Genomic DNA, 19,093 nt, shown 5'->3' with positions numbered 1-19,093 from the left:
ATTTATTGTGAGAGACTCCAGATGCCTGAAGACTGTGGAGAGTAAAAGGTAGCTGGATTTTGGAGATGTGAGCGATTCAGTAAGTAGGGAAGGAGTGACGCAGAACAAACACAGTTGCTTCTCCAAAAGACGAAAGAAAGGAATTGGTCACTGTCATGTGAAGACAACTCATTTGTTATTTTAAAAGCAGCTCCAAAGCAACATGAGACACCTTTAATATACACTGTTCTGTCGATGGTTTTGTATGCCCACACACAAATACAAAAACTGTATATGTGGTGGTAAAAACAAATAAAAAAACATTCTTCCACAGCACTATGGACTACCTACTGCAAATAAAAAGATGGTTTAATCTTTTCAGGTAAAGAGATTCTGAGGTGAGGACACTTCAAATTTACACTTCAAAATACTATAGTTTTACATTTACAGTTGAAATTGTACATTGGTGCAGTTTAAAAAATCATGGAAATTGTTATGAAAGTAGAAAGTAATTTCCACCTATTTTACATTTTTATGAACAAGCAGACAGAACCTCAATTTATTGTCTCTTCTGAAGACCCTTAAGGAGGTGCACTGTCTCCCATCCTAGTGCTGACACAACCTTATCATTCTTAACTTCTGAGGCCTGGCTGCAAAATAGGGACATAATTTCGTATTTCATTATGTTTTTTAAGAACGATGATGAAACTGACTTTCCCCTTCATCTTAGAGAGATGTACAGTAGAATAGGTGTGAGCCTCACGTCTCTATAAAATATGGATTCCAGCTGACTTCTGTGGTTTCTTTGGTGAAAAACAAGACAATTTCAAATAACAAACCCTTTACTTTCTTTTCTAAATTTACAGATTTATTTTTGACATACCAGTCAATTTGTCCTCTTTGAAATTCTACAACTTCTTTCGGAAAATCAAGCCCATTTTCATTCTGAAGAAAAGTTTGAAAATCATATGTACTTTTGCTCTGTTCCCCTTTTCCTAATCATCTAATAAATAACTTTCCACTTATTCTCTTCATTCTGATCATCTCTGCCTCCCTCTCTGTCACACAGCTGCATTCTCAAAGTCACACTACCTTTCTTTTTTCTCTTAGTCCCTCAACTCTTGCTTTCATACTTCTTGCATGAAACTGTAACTGTTATATTGTATGTATCATTCCTAAATAATGCAAATGCCACATCTACCATTTCTTAGGCAATCTCTTTCTATAGAGAAAATGTTTTTATCTACAGTATATTAACCTTAAAGGAAATAAATCTGAAGACTTGTTGACTGAAGAAGAAATAGCATAGGGTGTCACTAATAGCCTTGGTACTATATGCTTGCAGAAAAACCACTGAAGAATGACCTAAGAATGAACTAAATTGATTATGGACAGATAGCCCAAATTATATCAGTATTATAGACAGATGAGTTGTCCTGTCTGTGGTCAGCCAAAATGACTACAGAACAATCTGTGATATGAGGACTAACTGTCTATTTGTGATAGAGGATGGGTTAACAGGACTGACTGGTAGTACAGTAGACCCCATCTTGTCTGAGTAGCCAGACACCCCCTCCCAGCAGCAGGAGCACTTTTGCCCCTAGTGAGAGGGACAGGAGCAACAGCAGGACAGGGGGGGTATGAGACAGGCTCTGAGAGGGGCGGAAGGGCAGCAGGTAGAGGGTGCCGTGGTCTTTCCCCAGGGGATTGGAGGCAGAGCAGGTGAAGGGCCCCCCCTTGGTGATGTTCCTCAGCTCCTGAATCGTCTGGTGCTGCCCATGGGCGCGTGCTGGGGCGGGCTGCTCTTCCAGCTGCACATGCCTGTCTGTTGGCCGGCTCCAGGAGATCACGGGCAAGGGGGACCCCTGGGCACGACACATGGCATTGTATCCCGTCTCAGCGCTGCCATCTGCTGACAGCTCTAGGATCCGCGGTGGCGCTGTGTGTAGCAAATGGGAAGTTCAGACACATACTACACAGCTCCCTGCTCAAACATCTTTAGTCATAATACATTGCTATCTCATCTGTGTATTACAACACTAGAATAATTTCACAAATAATTTTTACATAACATATATATTATGCGTGCTTATATTGTCTTCCAACACAACTTTTAATCCAACTTACATTTTTTTTAGCTAACAAACTACCTAAATAAATTTAGCTTTTCATGGAACTTAGCTCACAAACATGCATTATTTTGGATGAAAATTCATTATTACTACATTATTAATATTATCCATTCATCCATTTTCCATTGGAACCATGTCTTCCAATTCATCGGGGATAGCTGGAGCCCATCCCAGAAAGCACAGGGGTCAAGGTAGGGGACACACTGGACAGGACACCAGTCAGTTGCAGGGCAGACACACAGACAAACATACTGTATGCTCACACCAGGGCCGATTTTCCCGGAAGCCCATTAACCTACTTGTAGGTTTCTGGATTGTGGAAGGAAACCAGAACACCCAGTGAAAACCCATGCAAGCATGGGGAGAACATACAGTTCTATGCAGAATGCAGAAAGCACCCCGGTTCTGGAACTGAACCCAGGGCCCAGCACTGCAAGGTAGCAATGCTAACACTGCACCACCACAAGAAAAGAAGTAAGCACTCTCTCAGTACCTTCCACATACAGCTGTGTGCCCATCCTGTTCTCAAAACTGGCTCCTAGGTGACCAGTCAGCTCAACACGGCAAAAATAGCGAGCGCTGTCCTTCAAGGTAGCACTGTTGATCCGCAGAGAGAGGTCGTGCTCTCTTGGGTTCCCCTCCAGACGGTAGTGAGGGTCCTGACCCGGCTCAGGTTTGCAGGTGTTGCTGCCATTGTGGCTGACACACTGGAAGACCACTGGGCCACTGAAGCTGTGGCCCATCTTCCAGATTGCCAAGATGGTAGCATGAGGAGTGTGGTGAGGGTGGGTAAAAGTGCAGGGCAGTACCACAGGGTGCCCTTCTATTGCCCTCACCTCTGAGGGCACCTTCATGGACCAGCCACTGTCATGGGCACCTACCAGCAGGGGAAAGATGGCAAACTCAGGTAAACTGTTATCAAAGGTAATGGATGAATTCAGTCTTTAATTGTTAATGTATATCCTCCTTGGTCTCTCACCCAGGACCATTACAATACAAGAAAATTGATTTGTGGTAATCATTAGTTGCTTTTTTATAAGCAAAATGGCAATTACAAAGATTCTAGACACAGAGAATGTTGGAGTTCACCTTAATGTTAGAAAACAATGAACAATAAAAAGTAAGAATTAATTCTGCTTCTCCAACATTAGTTTCATCATCATTTAAGACATCTGAGGCACTTCCAGAGGTGGCTACACATGAACAGGCCACAGATTTCTCCACAATTTATCCTTTACATCAGTTTACATTACCCTTTCGTTTGGATTTGTATTGGTCTCAGATATATTAAAACTTTTTCAAAACCCCCCTAACAACTTATTTCTCTCACAAATTCTGAAGCATGTTGGAAGTAATGTCCTGGCCTGAGCTTGTGTGGCCACCTCTGGAACTGAATCCCTCATAATTATTATAGACGTTTTTGTCTGTGGAAAATTAGCCTTTCTGAAACTGAGTTCCATGTCATTTGTCTTAACAGGAAGAGATTTCAAAGACAAAATGCTTACTCTATTTACTGGAGCAAATCTTCAAAACTTTTTCTTCTCCTATACATTGTCTCTTCCTGGTTTAATTTTGTGAGGCATATGAAGATCTTTTATGCATATGTTCATAATCATAGTAGTGTAACAATAAAAAGCAGCATGCGCTTCAGTATAAAAATGTACCTCCCTGCAGAGAACTAATTTAATTTCGCATTCAGGCATTTTATTTATAATGCTATTATTGGTCTGTATTTTCAAGATGGTCTTTCTCCATGTTTTCCACGATGCGAAAAGATATCCACAATTGATTTCTTTTAAATAGTGATATCTCATGCAAGAATGTTGAACAATCACAAAACTGTCTAGAAATTAAATATTCACCACTTTCAACCCTGCTTTGCAGGTAGTTTGGATGTCTCTTGACATCATGATCAAATATATTTATGAAAGAACTAAGGACAAAATTCTGGAAATGTAAACTTACAATACTGAAAAAGCTTTTTTCATTATCAACATAACCATGCCATTTTACAGGTAATTTCACAGTTGCCAAAGTGATACAAGTCCAACTTGACATTGTTATTTTCCATAAGTCTATCAATGTACTTCACAAGAATATTCTACTCTTGGCTTGTATAGTGTATATCTTCATCATCAAGCTTCATATTTCACCTTTAATTTGAGTGTGAACTGAACTACTCTACTTCAGAAAGTTATTCCAGTTCAGTTCAGAAACTGCTCATGAAACCAACCAGGATATCTATTTGAAGAGCATCCAGTCAGCTGTTTGGTTTCTTTTGATAAATAACTAAGCAAATAGAGGTATGTACAGAAAAAGAAAGATTCCTTGACACACATACATCAGCTTTTGTCAGAAGTACCTCAACCATTTAATGGAGCACATTTTTAGAAAATATGAATTTACTATATTTTTATGTTCAATGATATAAGTGCTGCATGAGATATCCTGGACCGATATCATACTTGAAGGTTGTGCAGCCTGTATCAGGGTCACTCACCAATGCAGTGGAGATGCAAAAGAATGAGAACAGCCAGAGGCTCATATTCCATGGTGATCTTGCTGTCTGTCAGGCACACACTGCTCTGAGAATCTCATTGCCACTGCTTACAGCTGCTCCTGACTCACACACGCTTTCTCAAAGTTTCCAGCACCGGCTCATTCACATAGCTCAAAATCAGAAATGGCTTTGCTTAGAACAGATCATCTTTTTATCTGTTGCTCGGCTGCAAGTAACACATTCTTTCAGGTCCCTCATCAATGAAAATGTTCATTGTTGATGTATTCCACTGGCAGCATTTCTTTCATCCTTGAATCTTCCATCATCTTCCTTGAATGTTCCATCAGCATTATATGTCCAAGTTAAAGGTCAGGAGAACTTTCATCAATCTATATACAGTTTGTGTCTGTACAGTATACATATATATATATATGTTTGAATATACTGTACAATATAAGTTGGGAACTTGTCACATACTGTAAATGCACTGTGGTGATGTTCTTTAAGCTCAGATGCATAAGTGATGCATTCATTCCCCAGTAAGATGAAAACTGAAAAATACATTATAATATTCATATACAATATATACTGTATGCAATTTTAGATTTTCCAATGGCACGGTATTAATCAGAATAAAATAAGAATGCTTTATTAATATATGCTTAGGCATCTACAAAATAAAAAGTAATTATGAAAATACTTTTTACAATAATATCTATAAGGACTTCATAATACATTTTTAGAATCTTGTGAACTTTTTGGATAGCAGTGAAGAAAATGCAGAATATGGGCAAAAGTCAGAGATAGGTCAGAGTCTTAGCTTCTCCAGCAAACATTTCATTTTATATAAAAAAAGCAGTCACACTGCACTCAGTTTTGCAGTAACTGGTAAAATGCACATATATAGCACTAAAGCAGTATAAACTAAATAAAAACAAGTTTTAAAGTGCTCTAATACAATATGTATTAAATGTAAACACACAGACTACTTCTGTGTGCTTTTGTACACAAGTTAATTAAATGTAATATGTAATATAACCTCAGGTTAATGGAAATCATAATCCGTTATGCAGAATTGTGGTGGAGTGGTCAAAGTGTGTTGTGAGGAAACCCAGTTTGGGTTTTCTCCCTCAAGCAGTCTTCTCTTGTTGAACCCTGTAGAGGAACAGCACAAAATAAAAGGAAATGTGGTAATTGTAATCAGAACTTCTTTTACTTCTCCATTCACATGACAAAATTGACAACGGTAGCACTATTCTAACAAGTTAAAGCCTTGTTTGGCATTTTATTTATTTGTAAAGGGGAGTTAATATAATTATTCTTAAATATGGGTTAGAGAAAAAAGGATAAGATGTCATGACAAGAAGCAGTATATCTTAAATTCCTTTGCACTTTATACTCCATGTGTTCTAATTTTCACATGTAATCTGCTGTTTATTTTCTTCCAGGACATTTTTTTTTCAGAAAACATCTGATCACAATCCTATACTTTAAAAGTTAGAATCATATGCTGTGCTGTTCCACAGTAGCATACTGTACAACATTCAATTGTGACATTAATAAGGATCCACTGTATCAGAAAAAAACTGAACAGAAAAGCTAGGAGACTGCAAACTCAGACAGCATCAATATAAGGAAAAAGCTACCACTGAGATATGTTAGTAATGTCTTTTAGGCACGGACATAGCTGGCCAGAAAATCTTATACACTTTTGTTCCAGAAAATAAAATGACTAAGAGAAATATGTCACCCTGGACAATACCTTAAGTTCTTAGAACATATAAAATATACACATCATATCCAAATTTTTAAAAATTAAGGTTTGCCTTGCCTCAGGAATCCTGCAATTATTGGATTTCATTACATACTGGATGCTCTTAATGGGCAATCCAGAGATTTACTCTGGATTACTGCAAATTAATATTACTGCAAATTAAACAAAACCCACAGTGAAATTCACAGTCCACCAGAGGAGGCCTCATTGGGGTTACAAAACTTTATAGACATAAGAACCCTCCACGTGAATGATGGAGACAAGGAAATGAAAATGAAGGAACGTACAGACACTTGGATATTGGAGAAACGTACCTCTTCATCATGACTATTCCCATCATGATTATTCCCAGGAGGAGTAGCAGTTTGATCCCTAGAAGGAGCAGCAGAAGAAGGGCCAGGGAGAAATCAGGCTGGCCAACAAGTGGTGCAGAGATCCACACTGACCTCCCCAGCTCATTTTCCACTAAGCATACATAGCGTTTGTTGGGCCTGGGCACCAAAAGAGTTGCTGTCGACACATGCTGATCAGGATAGCTAGCCAGAGAGGTGTTGAGAATGATGGGATCCCCTCCAGCCTCCAGCCAGCTGACACGCGGTAAGGGCAGACCCTGTGCAGTACAAACCAGCTTGTTTGTGCCAGACTCAGTCTCCCAGGATACATTTAACACAGAAGCAGTCTCTGACAAATGCAAAAAGATCACAACAGGTTAAGAACAAACCAAACACACAAAAGGTAATGTTAACGTATTGGTCCTCTATGGCATTTTATCTTCTATTACAACAGCACTAATGAGATTCTGCGAGAGCCAAGATCAATATCAATGTCACCTCCAAGGAGCCTGGCAAGCTTTATGATACTATAAGAGGCATTTTCTTTTAAAAAATAATTTGATAACCAAAGCTATGTATTTACACAGAATAGTTTCACCGGAGATTCTACAAGAGCCCATTTCAGTTCATTTATAGCTTTATGGAAGGTTCCCAAGCAATCAGCTTCAAGAACATGTCTGCATCATTTGAAATGCTTCATATCAATCTCTTTTGTTGTCATCAACATAATCACATGGAGAAATATTCATAAAGGCACAAGCAAAGCTTCACAAGCTCCTTGTGTCAGCTTACCTAACACTTGGAGTTTTGTCCCATTGACATCTCCGTACTTGTCTTGGTCTGCGTCCAGCTCCACCCGGCAGTAGTACGTGCTGCTGTCACTGGGCTGAAGGTCCTCAATGTGCAGTGAGAGGTCTCTCAGTCTGGGGTCCCCTTGAAGATGAAAGCGCTTGGGGGCTTTGGGGTCTACGCAGCCAGCAGAGCTGCCCTCAGTGCTGTTACTGACATGGCACTGGAATATGACTTGTCCACTCAGAGACACCACCCTCCAGATGACCCTGATGCCTCCAGTGTAGGTGTCCTGCTGGGGGTGAGTGAAGGAGCACGGCAACACCACAGCCTGGCCTTTGGTACCGGTCACCTGAGCTGGGATGGACATGGACCACTGCACTGCAACAGAGCCTGGAGCATAGTGGACAGGAAAAGAAGAAGACTTTTGTAACTTGTTCTGCCCCCAAAAATGTGAAAACAGAAAACATCATCGTTACTCTTCCCCAGCCTTAAGGAACAGAACTAAAACCTTGGTTTCTCAGAGTTTGGAGCTTCATTATTTTAACTGAAAAACTATAACCTGTTAATTTCTGAGTTGCCTTTATATATTGGGAGTATTGTGCTCTCACTGTCTTGGATCTGTTTTTAGACTAAACTGCTGAAAACAAACTACTTAGCGATGATGTTCAGGTATACCAGGGCCCTGTAAAAGTACCTTAATAATATTGATGATTTGCTACTGTAGGATATACAGTAGAATGTTAATATGAGCTCCATGGAGCTTTATGATACTGTATACAGCATGTTTTACATAAAGAATTTGGCAACAGAAGCTGACAATTTACACAGAATAGTTTCACAGGAGATTCTACAAGAGCTCCCTTCAGCTCATTTATAACTACATTGAATGTTCCCAAGCAACCAGCTTTAAGAACATGTCTGCATCGTTTGAAATGTTTCACATCAGTCCCTTTTGTTGTCATCTTTATAATCACATGAAGAATATTAGTAAAGGCCCCAGATAAACTTCACAAATTGGATTCAGCTCCTTGTATCAGCTTACCTAACACTTGGAGTTTTGTCCCATTGACATCTCCATACTTGTCTTTATCTGCGTCCAGCTCCACGCGGCAGTAGTACGTGCTGCTGTCACTGGGCTGAAGGTCCTCAATGTGCAGTGAGAGGTCTCTCAGTCTGGGGTCCCCTTGAAGATGAAAGCGCTTGGGGGCTTTGGGGTCTACGCAGCCAGCAGAGCTGCCCTCAGTGCTGTTACTGACATGGCACTGGAATATGACTTGTCCACTCAGAGACACCACCCTCCAGATGACCCTGATGCCTCCAGTGTAGGTGTCTTGCTGGGGGTGAGTGAAGGAGCACGGCAACACCACAGCCTGGCCTTTGGTACCGGTCACCTGAGCTGGGATGGACATGGACCACTGCACTGCAACAGAGCCTGGAGCACAGTGGACAGTCCTGTCAGTGTTAGGTGCCAGTCTGTGGCAATGTGTTCTTGTCACTGAGTGTGCTTTGCACAGCACACTGGACCCACATGATCACACTGATAGTGGGGCCAGACTTCAGATGAGACTAAAGCAGACCTAACACCTTGATGTAAGATCATGCAAAACAATTTTTAAAGGATCAGATATGAACAAAACCAACAAAACTATGCAGATATTTTCCTAAAGTGTATTTTACATGTTATTTTGTCATTATACAGTTTTGTGCTTTCCAAACACTGATTTTTATAAGGAGAAGGTGGTTGTTATCTGTTCCGAGCCATAAAGTGAGGGAAATATTCTTGCTACTCTTTTCCAGCCTTTAAGATTAGAACTAAAACCATGGTGTCTCAGTGTTCAGAACCTTATTATTTCAACTGTAAAACTATAACCATTAAATTAATGTTGAGTCATCTTACATGGTGAGATTATTGGGGTCTCACGGTCTTGGATCTGTTCACAGAGTAAGCTGCTGAAAACAAACTGTTAATTCATAATGTTAAGGTATATCAGGATGCTATAAACATAGCATAACTACAGGAGATCAATAAACTGCTAGGACATAGAATTTCAATATCAGTTGCAGGGAGCCCAATACAGTATGTGTTATAATGCAGTATGCACCTTTTTTCAAAAATAATTTGGTAACCAAAGCTAAATATTTATATTAAATAGTTTCACAGGAGATTCTACAAGAGCCCCCTTCAGCTCAATTATAACTTCATTGAAGGTTCCCAAGCAATCAGCTTCAAGAACATGTCTGCATCATTTGAAATGTGTTACTCTGCAAAGCAGCTGTTTGCAAAGGGATGGACCCTATGCAGGTAAGATGTCACAAACTACTGAATAAACAACTAAATCCAAGGACGAGGTCTAAAGTCTAGCAGAAGGTCAAGAGCTGAAAGAAAAACTAGGCAACAGACATCCAAGACAAAATCCAGAAATCGTAGTCAAAAATGTAAGCCAAAAAACCTAGAAGTAGTCCCAGGAAGATATCACAAAGGAGGAGACATCTGGCTCTCAAGGTCAAAACCACTACAAAGCAAAGGTGAAACAGGGAGCAGGATTTAAGTAGGCTGGAGGGGAGGCGTGGTGATGGGATAACGAGGTACGATTAATCTACGCCTCTCCAGAGTGGATGAGGTGCATACTATCAGCTTGGGTGCCCTCTGGTGGCAGGATGCCGATAATGTAACAAAATCATTTTGTTATCATTTGCATAATCACATGAAGAATATTGGTAAAGGCACCAGCGAAACTTCACAAATCGGATTCAGCTCCTTGTGTCAGCTTACCTAACACATGGAGTTTTATCCCATTGACATCTCCGTACTTGTCTTTATCTGCGTCCAGCTCCACGCGGCAGTAGTACGTGCTGCTGTCACTGGGCTGAAGGTCCTCAATGTGCAGTGAGAGGTCTCTCAGTCTGGGGTCCCCATGAAGACGAAAGCGCTTGGGTGCTTTGGGGTCTACGCAGCCAGCAGAGCCCTCAGTGTTGTTACTGACGTGGCACTGGAATATGACTTGTCCATTCAGAGTCTCCACACTCCAGATGATCCTGATGCCTCCAGTGTAGGTGTCCTGCTGGGGGTGAGTGAAGGAGCACGGCAACACCACAGCTTGGCCTTTGGTACCGGTCACCTGAGCTGGGATGGACATGGACCACTGCACTGCAACAGAATCTGGAGCACAGTGGACAGTCCTGTCAGTGTTAGGTGCCAGTCTGTGGCAATGTGTTCTTGTCACTGAGTGTGCTCTGCACAGCAAACTGGACCCACATGATCACACTGATAGTGGGGCCAGACTTCAGATGAGACTAAAGCAGACCTAACACTTTAATGTAAGATCATGTAATATGATTTTCATAGTATCAGATGTTAACAAAAACATCAAAACTTTGCAGATGTCTTTGTAAAGTGTCTTTTACATGTTTTTTATCTTTATAAAATATTGTGCTTTCCAAACACTGATTTTTATAAGGAGGAAGCTTTTGTTAAGATAAGATCACTTTATTAGCCATATACAATTTCTTGCATTAGGAATTCATCATTTTGCATACCCCAGCTTCCTCTCCATGAGACACACAGACAGGGAGAGAAGCTTGGGGTCAGAGTGCAGGGTGAGCCATTGTACTGTGCCCCTGTAGCAGCTGGGGTTAAGGGCCTTGCTCAGGAGCCCAATGGAGTAGGATTCCTCTGCCATCTGCAGGATTTGAACTGGCAACCTTCCTGCCACAGTCACAGATCCTTAGCCACAGAGCCACCGCTCTGCCCCAAACAGTTGTTATCTGTTCTGCACCATAAACTGAGGGAAATTCCAGTGCCATATCTGGGGCAGAGCGGTGGCACTGTGGTTAAGGATCTGTGCCCATGCCTGGAAGGTTGCCAGTTCAAATCCTGCAGCTGGCAGAGGAATCCTACTCAGTTGGGCCCCTGAGCAAGGCCCTTAACCCCAACTGCTCTAGGGTGCTGTACAATGGCTGACCCAGTGCTCTGACCCGAAGTTGCTCTCCCTGTCTGTGTGTCATGGAGAGCAAGCTGGGGTATGTGAAAAGATGAATTCCTAATACAAGAAGTTGTATATGGCTAATAAAGTGATCTTATCTTATGTAAATATCATTGTTACTCTTCTCCAGCCTTTAAAACAGAACTAAGACCATGGTGTCTCAGTGTTCAGAGCCTTATAATTTAACTGTAAAACTATAACTTTTAAATTAATGATGAGTCATCTTACATACTGGGGTCTCACCATCTTGGATCTGTCACAGAGTAAGCTGCTGAAAACAAACTATTTATTCATGATGTTAAGGTATATCAAGGGGCTATAAAAATACCTTAACTAGATCAATAAACTGCTAGGACACAGAATTTCAATATCAGTTGCAGGGAGCCTAATATTTCGTATAATGCAGTATGTACCTTTTTTACAAAACAAATTTGGTAACATAAGCTAAATACTTATATTAAATAGTTTCAGAGGAGATTCTACAAGAGCCCCATTCAGCTCATTTATAACTTCATTGAAGGTTCCCAAGCAATCAGCTTCAAGAACATGTCTGCATCGTTTGAAATGGGTTACCCTGCAGAGCAGCTGTTTCCAACAGGATGGACCCTATGCTGGTAAGATGTCACAAACTACTGAAGAAACAGCGAAGTCCAAGGACAAGGTCTAAAGTCTAGCAGAAGGTCAAAAGCTGAAGGAAAAACTAGACAACAGACATCCAAGACAAAATCCAGAAATCATGGCCAAAAATGTAAGCCAAAAAGTCCAAAGAAACCTAGAAGAAGTTGCAGGAAGATATCACAAAGGAGGAGACATGTGGCTCTCAAGACCAAAACCACTACAAAACAAAATTGAAACAGGGAGCAGGGTTTAAGTAGGGTGGAGGGGAGGCGTGGTGATGGGATAACGAGGTCTGATTATCCTACGCCTCTCCAGAGTGGATGAGCTACATACTAGCGGCTTGGGTGCCCTCTGGTGGCGGGATGCCGATACTGTAACAAAATCGCTTCGTTATTATTTGCATAATCACATGAAGAATATTGGTAAAGGCACCAGTGAAACTTCACAAATCAGATTCAGCTCCTTGTGTCAGCTTACCTAACACATGGAGTTTTATCCCATTGACATCTCCGTACTTGTCCTGGTCTGCGTCCAGCTCCACGCGGCAGTAGTACGTGCTGCTGTCACTGGGCTGAAGGTCCTCAATGTGCAGTGAGAGGTCTCTCAGTCTGGGGTCCCCTTGAAGACGAAAGCGCTTGGGGGCATTGGGGTCTACGCAGCCAGCAGAGCCCTCAGTGCTGTTACTGACGTGGCACTGGAATATGATTTGTCCACCTTCTGAATGAAGGAGTTTTTTCAACCCTCTAGGCTCAATCCTCCAGATGACCCTGATGCCTCCAGTGTAGGTGTCCTGCTGGGGGTGAGTGAAGGAGCACGGCAACACCACAGCCTGGCCTTTGGTACCGGTCACCTGAGCTGGGATGGACATGGACCACTGCACTGCAACAGACCCTGGAGCACAGTGGACAGTCCTGTCAGTGTTAGGTGCCCGTCTGTGGCAATGTGTTCTTGTCACTGAGTGTGCTCTGCACAGCAAACTGGACTTACATGATCACACTGATAATGGGGCCAAACTTCAGATGAGACTAAAGCAGACCTAACATCTTGATGTAGGATCATGAAAACCAATTTTTAAAGAATCAGGTGAAAACAAAAAAAGAAAACAAAAACTTCTGGATATTGTTAAAGTAACCCCGAAAGAGTTCTGTTTGCGTATTTAACCTTACGCACATCGTTTTATAAAGAGAAGATTGTGTTAATCTCCTTTGTGTTATACATTGTGGAACAGCTTCATTGTTACTGTAATCTGATTGCAAAGAAGATTGTGCAATACAGAGAACATGGAAATAACAAGGTTATGTAATATTTTAATGTTTATTACTGCAAATGTTTTGGGAAATCACAGTAAATTTCACTTCATTGTGATGTAAGAAGTCATGCTATATTTATGTAACAATATGTTGCAATGTGATACGTTTCACTTTTTTTCAAAAGAAACGTTTGTTTAGTAAATGCAGGAAGGATTCCAGACACGTATGCATAGTTTAATTGTTATATTTACACTTAAAGTAATTATTTAAAGTAATAAAATAATTATATTTAATAATTGCTTACACTTATATAGCTCTTTTCTGGACACTCCACTCAAAGCGTTTTACAGGTAATAGGAACTCCCCTCCACCCCCACCAATGTGCAGCTCCACCTGGATGATGCGCCGGCAGGCATAGTGCCCCAGAATACTCACCACACACCAGCTATCAGTTGGGAGGAGAGCAGAGTAATGAAGCCAATTCATAGATGGGGATTATTAGGAGACCATGATTGGTAAGGGCCAATGGGAAATTTGGCCACGACGCCGGGGTTACACTCCTACTCTTTTCGAGAAATGCCCTGGGATTTTTAATGACCACAGAGAGTCAGGACCTCGGTTTTACGTCTCATCCGAAGTACGGCGCCTGTTTACAGTATAGTGTCCCCGTCACTATACTGGGGCATTAGGATCCACATGGCCCACAGGGTGAGCGCCCCCTGGTGACCCCACTAACACCTCTTCCATAAAATAGCTGTGGTTGTCATAGCAATCATATTTTTTATACGTTACAGCAATTTTTGAATAGAATTTTAATCGAAACCACTGTTCTGCTGTAGATGTATTTAGTAGTAAGAACACAAAAACGTACAAAAACTGATACTCCGAAAGAAGAGCATAATTACAGAGATTCACAGTACCGACACGCATGCAGTTTTCACTTATTGCTCGGCAATTTAATTAGTCAGATTATTTTTGTCAATAAAGAGTTGTTTAGGATTTGTAAGGTTCTGTTAGTCTTTTATATTTTGTTTTCAAGTTAATAAATGTAGTGTAATGTGGGATTTAAAGTTAATTTGCACACCCACTATTATGCTCCATAAATGTTTATTAAAACCCTTAATCTGGCAAGATAGCATATTAATATTCTCATGAACGTATCCGATTTATTTTTATGCCTTTCTTTGAACTGCATGTGATATGTAGATAATTATTTGAAAAACATACCTGGGTTGTTACACAGACTATATTTTTCTGTCTTATCTTTAGAAGCTATTTTTAACACAAGGCCAATTGTCATAGACCACATTCTCTGTTTTATTGACTGGAGTTTTCTTTTTGGGATGTAATGACTGGACTATTTGGTGCAGGTCCAGAAGTCTGCCTTATGGACCCTAAACAGGAACCATACTGTACCTGCAAAACCATAGTTGATACTACAGCATCTGATTTTCACTTAATTGGATTGAAGATTATATAAACAGATAAATCAAAGGATATGTAGGCATGTCAATACTTTATCTGTAAAATTAAGATCTCCAGGTGCCTGGGCTGGGGAAATTCTTTTTTAACATATTGGTCACTGATCTCTGTAGGCATTGTAAGACCGTTTATGTTGCTAGCCTAACTTTCTCTGTCGATGCTGAGAGACTAATGCATGCCTTTATTACATTGAAGGTAGGGTGTCATAATCTGCATTTCTCTGGCTTGTCTTTCCATAGAACTCTCCCCTGCTTACAGCTTGTACAAAATGATACTGCCTGAACCTTAACAGAAACCAAGAAATGATAACAGATTTTCCTGCAATTAGCATATTTACAATGATGTCCTGAGCTCCAACTACTCACACATGGATGAAAGTTCTATGTGAATGCTCTCACACATTTATAGCCTTTGTTAGAATCTTACATTCCAAAGCATAACTCTCCTAGCAGACTGTTTTAGGCCTCCTCCCTACTCGTCTCATTGTTCTGACTCATAGTGAGCCACATTGGCTGCTGCACCACTTCAGTGAATCAAGCTTAAGCCATTTTCATGGATCCCTGAAGAAGCAGATGTATTTTTCCTACTGCAATTTTTATGTGGGAATTATTTTCCTCCCCCTTTTTGGTGGTCCTAATAGCATTCGCCAAATAGGCATCAACTCATCAGCCATTTTTACTGCCATCATGGTAACAGTCTCTTTCTCTGGGAGTCTCAGCCTCAGTTTGTTCAGCTCCACTGCTGCTTGCAAGAGAGTCTCTTTCCTCTCCCCTCTCTGCTGCTTGCAAGCTGCCTACCTGTTTTTTCCCTCCCCGACTCTTTCCATTTCTCCCATATCCCTCATTTAAGCCCCGCTCCATCCGGAGATCACAAAGGGTTGCCCCGAGACCCTGCGTTTGGAGCTTGGCTTGCCATTCGCCATGGCCCAGAATTTTAGGGTCCCCTGTATAATTATATACTGTATTTCATTCCTGCTTTATTACATAGCACTTTGTATTTAGTTTGAATAACTTTCTGTTTCTCTTTGAAGTGTTTGTATTAGCAAGGGACTATTCAAAACTAGAGATCTGACTATATTGATGCATTTTAATGTCTTGAGATGATGCACCATCATCTCAAAGGTGCTACAAAAAATAAAAATTACTTGGCCTAGTAAATCAGACATTGGTTTGCACAGTAGCATCAGGTCATGTTGTCACCTTTAGTTTAGTTTTAGAAAAGGGCTGTATTGTGGTTTATCATATTGGTTAGAATGTACTGTGTCTATCAAACATTTAATTAAATTGATTTGACAGTTCTGGTTCAATATTACAGGGTCAATGCATTTCTAGAAGAAGAATGCATCTGATCAATGCAGCAACACTGTCAGTCTCAGAGCAGTGAGTCGTAGTCATATCCTGATGATGGGAATTTTACTACGCTATACTGTACATGTTGGATGCTTGGGATTAATTTGCTGTCAGAGCTCGAATAGCAAAGTGTACATGCTGTTAATTTAATATCCTAGCACATTTATCCCACGTCTTCAAAAAGAATGTTCCACTTTATGAAACATACTGTAGGATAATTTATTATTTATACATGATTGAAAACACAATTAAAATGCCTAGTATGAATACAGTAGATACTGTATGTACAGTAGAAATGCAGTAACCTTTGCCTTGTGGTTCATCACAAGTTTTTTTTTTTCAAATTCAAAATCATATTAGAAAAGCTGATTTGTAAAAGTCAACATCTGCCCAGAGGTAATGATAAAAAAAGATAAAAATAATTAGTTGCATTATATCTGAATAGAATAGATTTCATTTAATGTCAAATAATGTATTAACAAGCCCAGAGTTTTCGATGAAGTACCATTTAACCAGATCAAACACACACCTACCTCTCACATGGTTTGACAGAGTAACTGCAATCATCAGGGGAAGCCAACGGATCATTTTCATTCTGTTTAGAAGGAAAACAAGAAGTTCACCGTTCACAACACAGTGAGTAAGCAAGTAAAATGTGAAGTGAAACATATAATGAACTTGTGAGCTGGTAGGAACTGCAAATGTGTGTGGAAATGAAAAATGGGAAGTGTTGACAGATATAGGGAGAAAGAGAAACTGGTCAGAGATTAAACATCATGAAGATCCACTACCTAAAGAATGATTTATTTCAGTGGCCGTGTGCACCAGCGGTGTTTGGGGCTTTTTAAAGGGTAAAACAAAAATGGAACATTGAACAGAAAAAGGAACACCAATAATGTAATAAAGATAAAAATAAAAATGTGGAAATAAATTGCAAACACTCATTGAAAACTTGACTAAGCATTGAAGTTTTTAATCTAGATTTAAAACCTGTAAAAGACATCACATTTCTCAGATTGAGTTCCAGTTGAACAAGTGCTCCTGTGTCTCCTCAACGAAACATGTGTCCCAGGGTTCCTGGTGATTGAGTGTCTGTAGAGGACCTCTCTGGTCACTAGTCTCTGGTGCATGACCATCCAGTTGAGGTCCTTTAGCTTGCTGTCTAGTTCTTCTGGTTGTGTCATTTCCAGACTTGTCTGGGAACCAGCAGTGTCTTTCGGCGACCAGTTGCCGTCTCACCACCTTGTACAGGGCTGTGTGGTTGGTGCAGAGCTCTGGTTGTCTCGTGGTCTCATACATGTCACTCCACTTGACAGCATTGGTGTAGGTCGGTCATTTTTCCACTTTTGGCCCAGTGTTTGACTACTGGGATGGAGAACCACAGCCTGACAAAGTACTGGTACTTGGGGCTGATCGGCTCCCGCAATGCCCGACAGATGTTGCAGAAAAGGATGCAGTCATGTTTCAGGGGAAAATGCAGCATATCTCTCCCCCCTTTCTCGACTGCCTGTACTCTTACCTGCTGTCCTCTTACCTGCCTCCCCAGACAAACTTGAAAACTATCCATTGCTAAGCGTTGTCTGAGTCTTAGTACACCAAGGCCTGGTTAACCAAAGCCGGGCCGGCAGGATGTCTGCTTTCTACTCCATCACTTTCCCTGTGAATGAAAAGTGACCCCATCTTCCATAGATCTAGCTTTGTGCTCACCCTAGAGATCCTCTCAATATCTGAAGGGACTCTGTGCAGAGCTTGAGACCTTCCAGCATGTCATCTTGTGCTTTCAGGGTCCAAAAAACTGCTCTTTCAGCAGTTGAGATTCGATCCTGAGGCTCTGGAATATTAACCTGGAGGGCTCTATTCAAACACATGTCCAAGCTCAGGAACATTGTTGTGTACTGTGCACTGGGAGATCTTGAGGACTTCCCCCACGCCTCCCAGTATTGCCAGGCCATCATGACTCAGTCCTGTCTCACCGCCATTACCAATGGCTCTGTAAAGAAAACATGGAGAAGAGGTGAAATGGATACATTTGTCCCACAGATGCCCGTTCACGTTAACTCTGCTGCCTACTTCAGAGCACAGAATCTGTATCCAGTGGCTAAAATTCTCTCTGAGATATACTGGTAAGTTAATTGGCTTCTCGAAAAATTGACCCTAGTGTGAGCATATGCCTGTGTGTGCCCTGCGTTGGACAGGCGTCCTGCCCAGGGTGTATCCCGTCTTGCTTCAGTTTCTTTCTGGGAAAGGTTTTGGCTGCCCCATAACCATGAATTGAATGAAACAGTTGGAAATGGAAACATGGATAGATGAAAGTTAGTGAAGAAAAATATGCCACAGATTGGAAAGTTTGGGTTTTGGACACCAGGTTTCAAAGGATATATGAGTTGCCTTGATGGCCCAGTGAGACATTGGGGTTGATTCAGTTTTGTTAGGAATCCCTGGTGGGAAGATACAAGGATCCTGTGCAGACGCAGGCACGGGTAGTAGAGTGTTTAAAAACGTAAGGTAAATCGTAATCCAGGGAGAACACCGGTGGTAAACAGTCCGAGGCGAGAGGCAAGATCCAAAGTCAAAAAGGCAGAAGGGGTCCAATGTCCAGAATAGTCGAGGTCCAGGGAAAAACGCCAGGTAGAGCTCTCAAGGAGTAGACTCAATACTGAGCAGCGGGAAGCAGGTTAAGATGGTATAAATAGCACTGCATACCGCACGGTGGAGTGTGTGCAGGTGGGTTAACTCGTGCGGTGGCGTTTGTTAATAATCACCCGCTGCTGGTGCTTAGATCGCTTAAGAGTTGGTCTTAGCTGCCTGGCGGTCGTGACAAGTTTGAAGCCCTATTGTTTGAGTTCCTGCCCTGATCAAAGGCCCCCTTTGTTACACCAAGGCCCCAGAGGACTCATCATTC

General features: G+C 41.2%; 2 protein-coding genes across 2 annotated transcripts; both read right to left on the bottom strand.

The window, feature by feature from the left end:
• Window positions 1–330: 330 nt before the first annotated feature.
• si:dkey-11p23.7 (V-set and Ig domain-containing protein) lies at window positions 331–4,691 on the bottom strand. Its single transcript, XM_015357116.2, has 3 exons — window positions 4,612–4,691; window positions 2,605–2,988; window positions 331–1,918 (listed from the first exon to the last, which is right to left on the bottom strand). The coding sequence occupies exons 1-3, from the start codon at window positions 4,661–4,663 to the stop codon at window positions 1,494–1,496; spliced, it is 861 nt and encodes a 286-aa protein (XP_015212602.2). The 5' UTR covers window positions 4,664–4,691; the 3' UTR covers window positions 331–1,493.
• On the bottom strand, window positions 4,454–16,880 carry LOC138241470 (uncharacterized). Its single transcript, XM_069194986.1, has 7 exons — window positions 16,725–16,880; window positions 12,588–13,001; window positions 10,283–10,669; window positions 8,552–8,941; window positions 7,510–7,899; window positions 6,700–7,066; window positions 4,454–5,766 (listed from the first exon to the last, which is right to left on the bottom strand). The coding sequence occupies exons 1-7, from the start codon at window positions 16,858–16,860 to the stop codon at window positions 5,742–5,744; spliced, it is 2,109 nt and encodes a 702-aa protein (XP_069051087.1). The 5' UTR covers window positions 16,861–16,880; the 3' UTR covers window positions 4,454–5,741.
• Between the last annotated feature and the right edge of the window lie 2,213 nt (window positions 16,881–19,093).

Source organism: Lepisosteus oculatus, chromosome 10, assembly GCF_040954835.1.
Source record: "Lepisosteus oculatus isolate fLepOcu1 chromosome 10, fLepOcu1.hap2, whole genome shotgun sequence".
Lineage (NCBI taxonomy): Eukaryota > Metazoa > Chordata > Actinopteri > Semionotiformes > Lepisosteidae > Lepisosteus > Lepisosteus oculatus.
Note: the sequence above shows the minus strand (reverse complement) of the source record. Positions and strands in the feature narration are given on the sequence as shown.

Coding starts and splice junctions, on each gene's coding strand:
- si:dkey-11p23.7 (XM_015357116.2), bottom strand. CDS start 4,663: ATGGAATATGAGCCTCTGGCTGTTCTCATTCTTTTGCATCTCCACTGC. Junction 2,989..4,611: donor TTTGCATCTCCACTGCATTG/GTGAGTGACCCT, acceptor CCCTGCTGGTAG/GTGCCCATGACAGTGGCTGG. Junction 1,919..2,604: donor CACACAGCTGTATGTGGAAG/GTACTGAGAGAG, acceptor TGCTACACACAG/CGCCACCGCGGATCCTAGAG.
- LOC138241470 (XM_069194986.1), bottom strand. CDS start 16,860: ATGTTTCACTTCACATTTTACTTGCTTACTCACTGTGTTGTGAACGGT. Junction 10,670..12,587: donor GATAAAACTCCATGTGTTAG/GTAAGCTGACAC, acceptor ACTGTGCTCCAG/ATTCTGTTGCAGTGCAGTGG. Junction 8,942..10,282: donor GATAAAACTCCATGTGTTAG/GTAAGCTGACAC, acceptor ACTGTGCTCCAG/GCTCTGTTGCAGTGCAGTGG.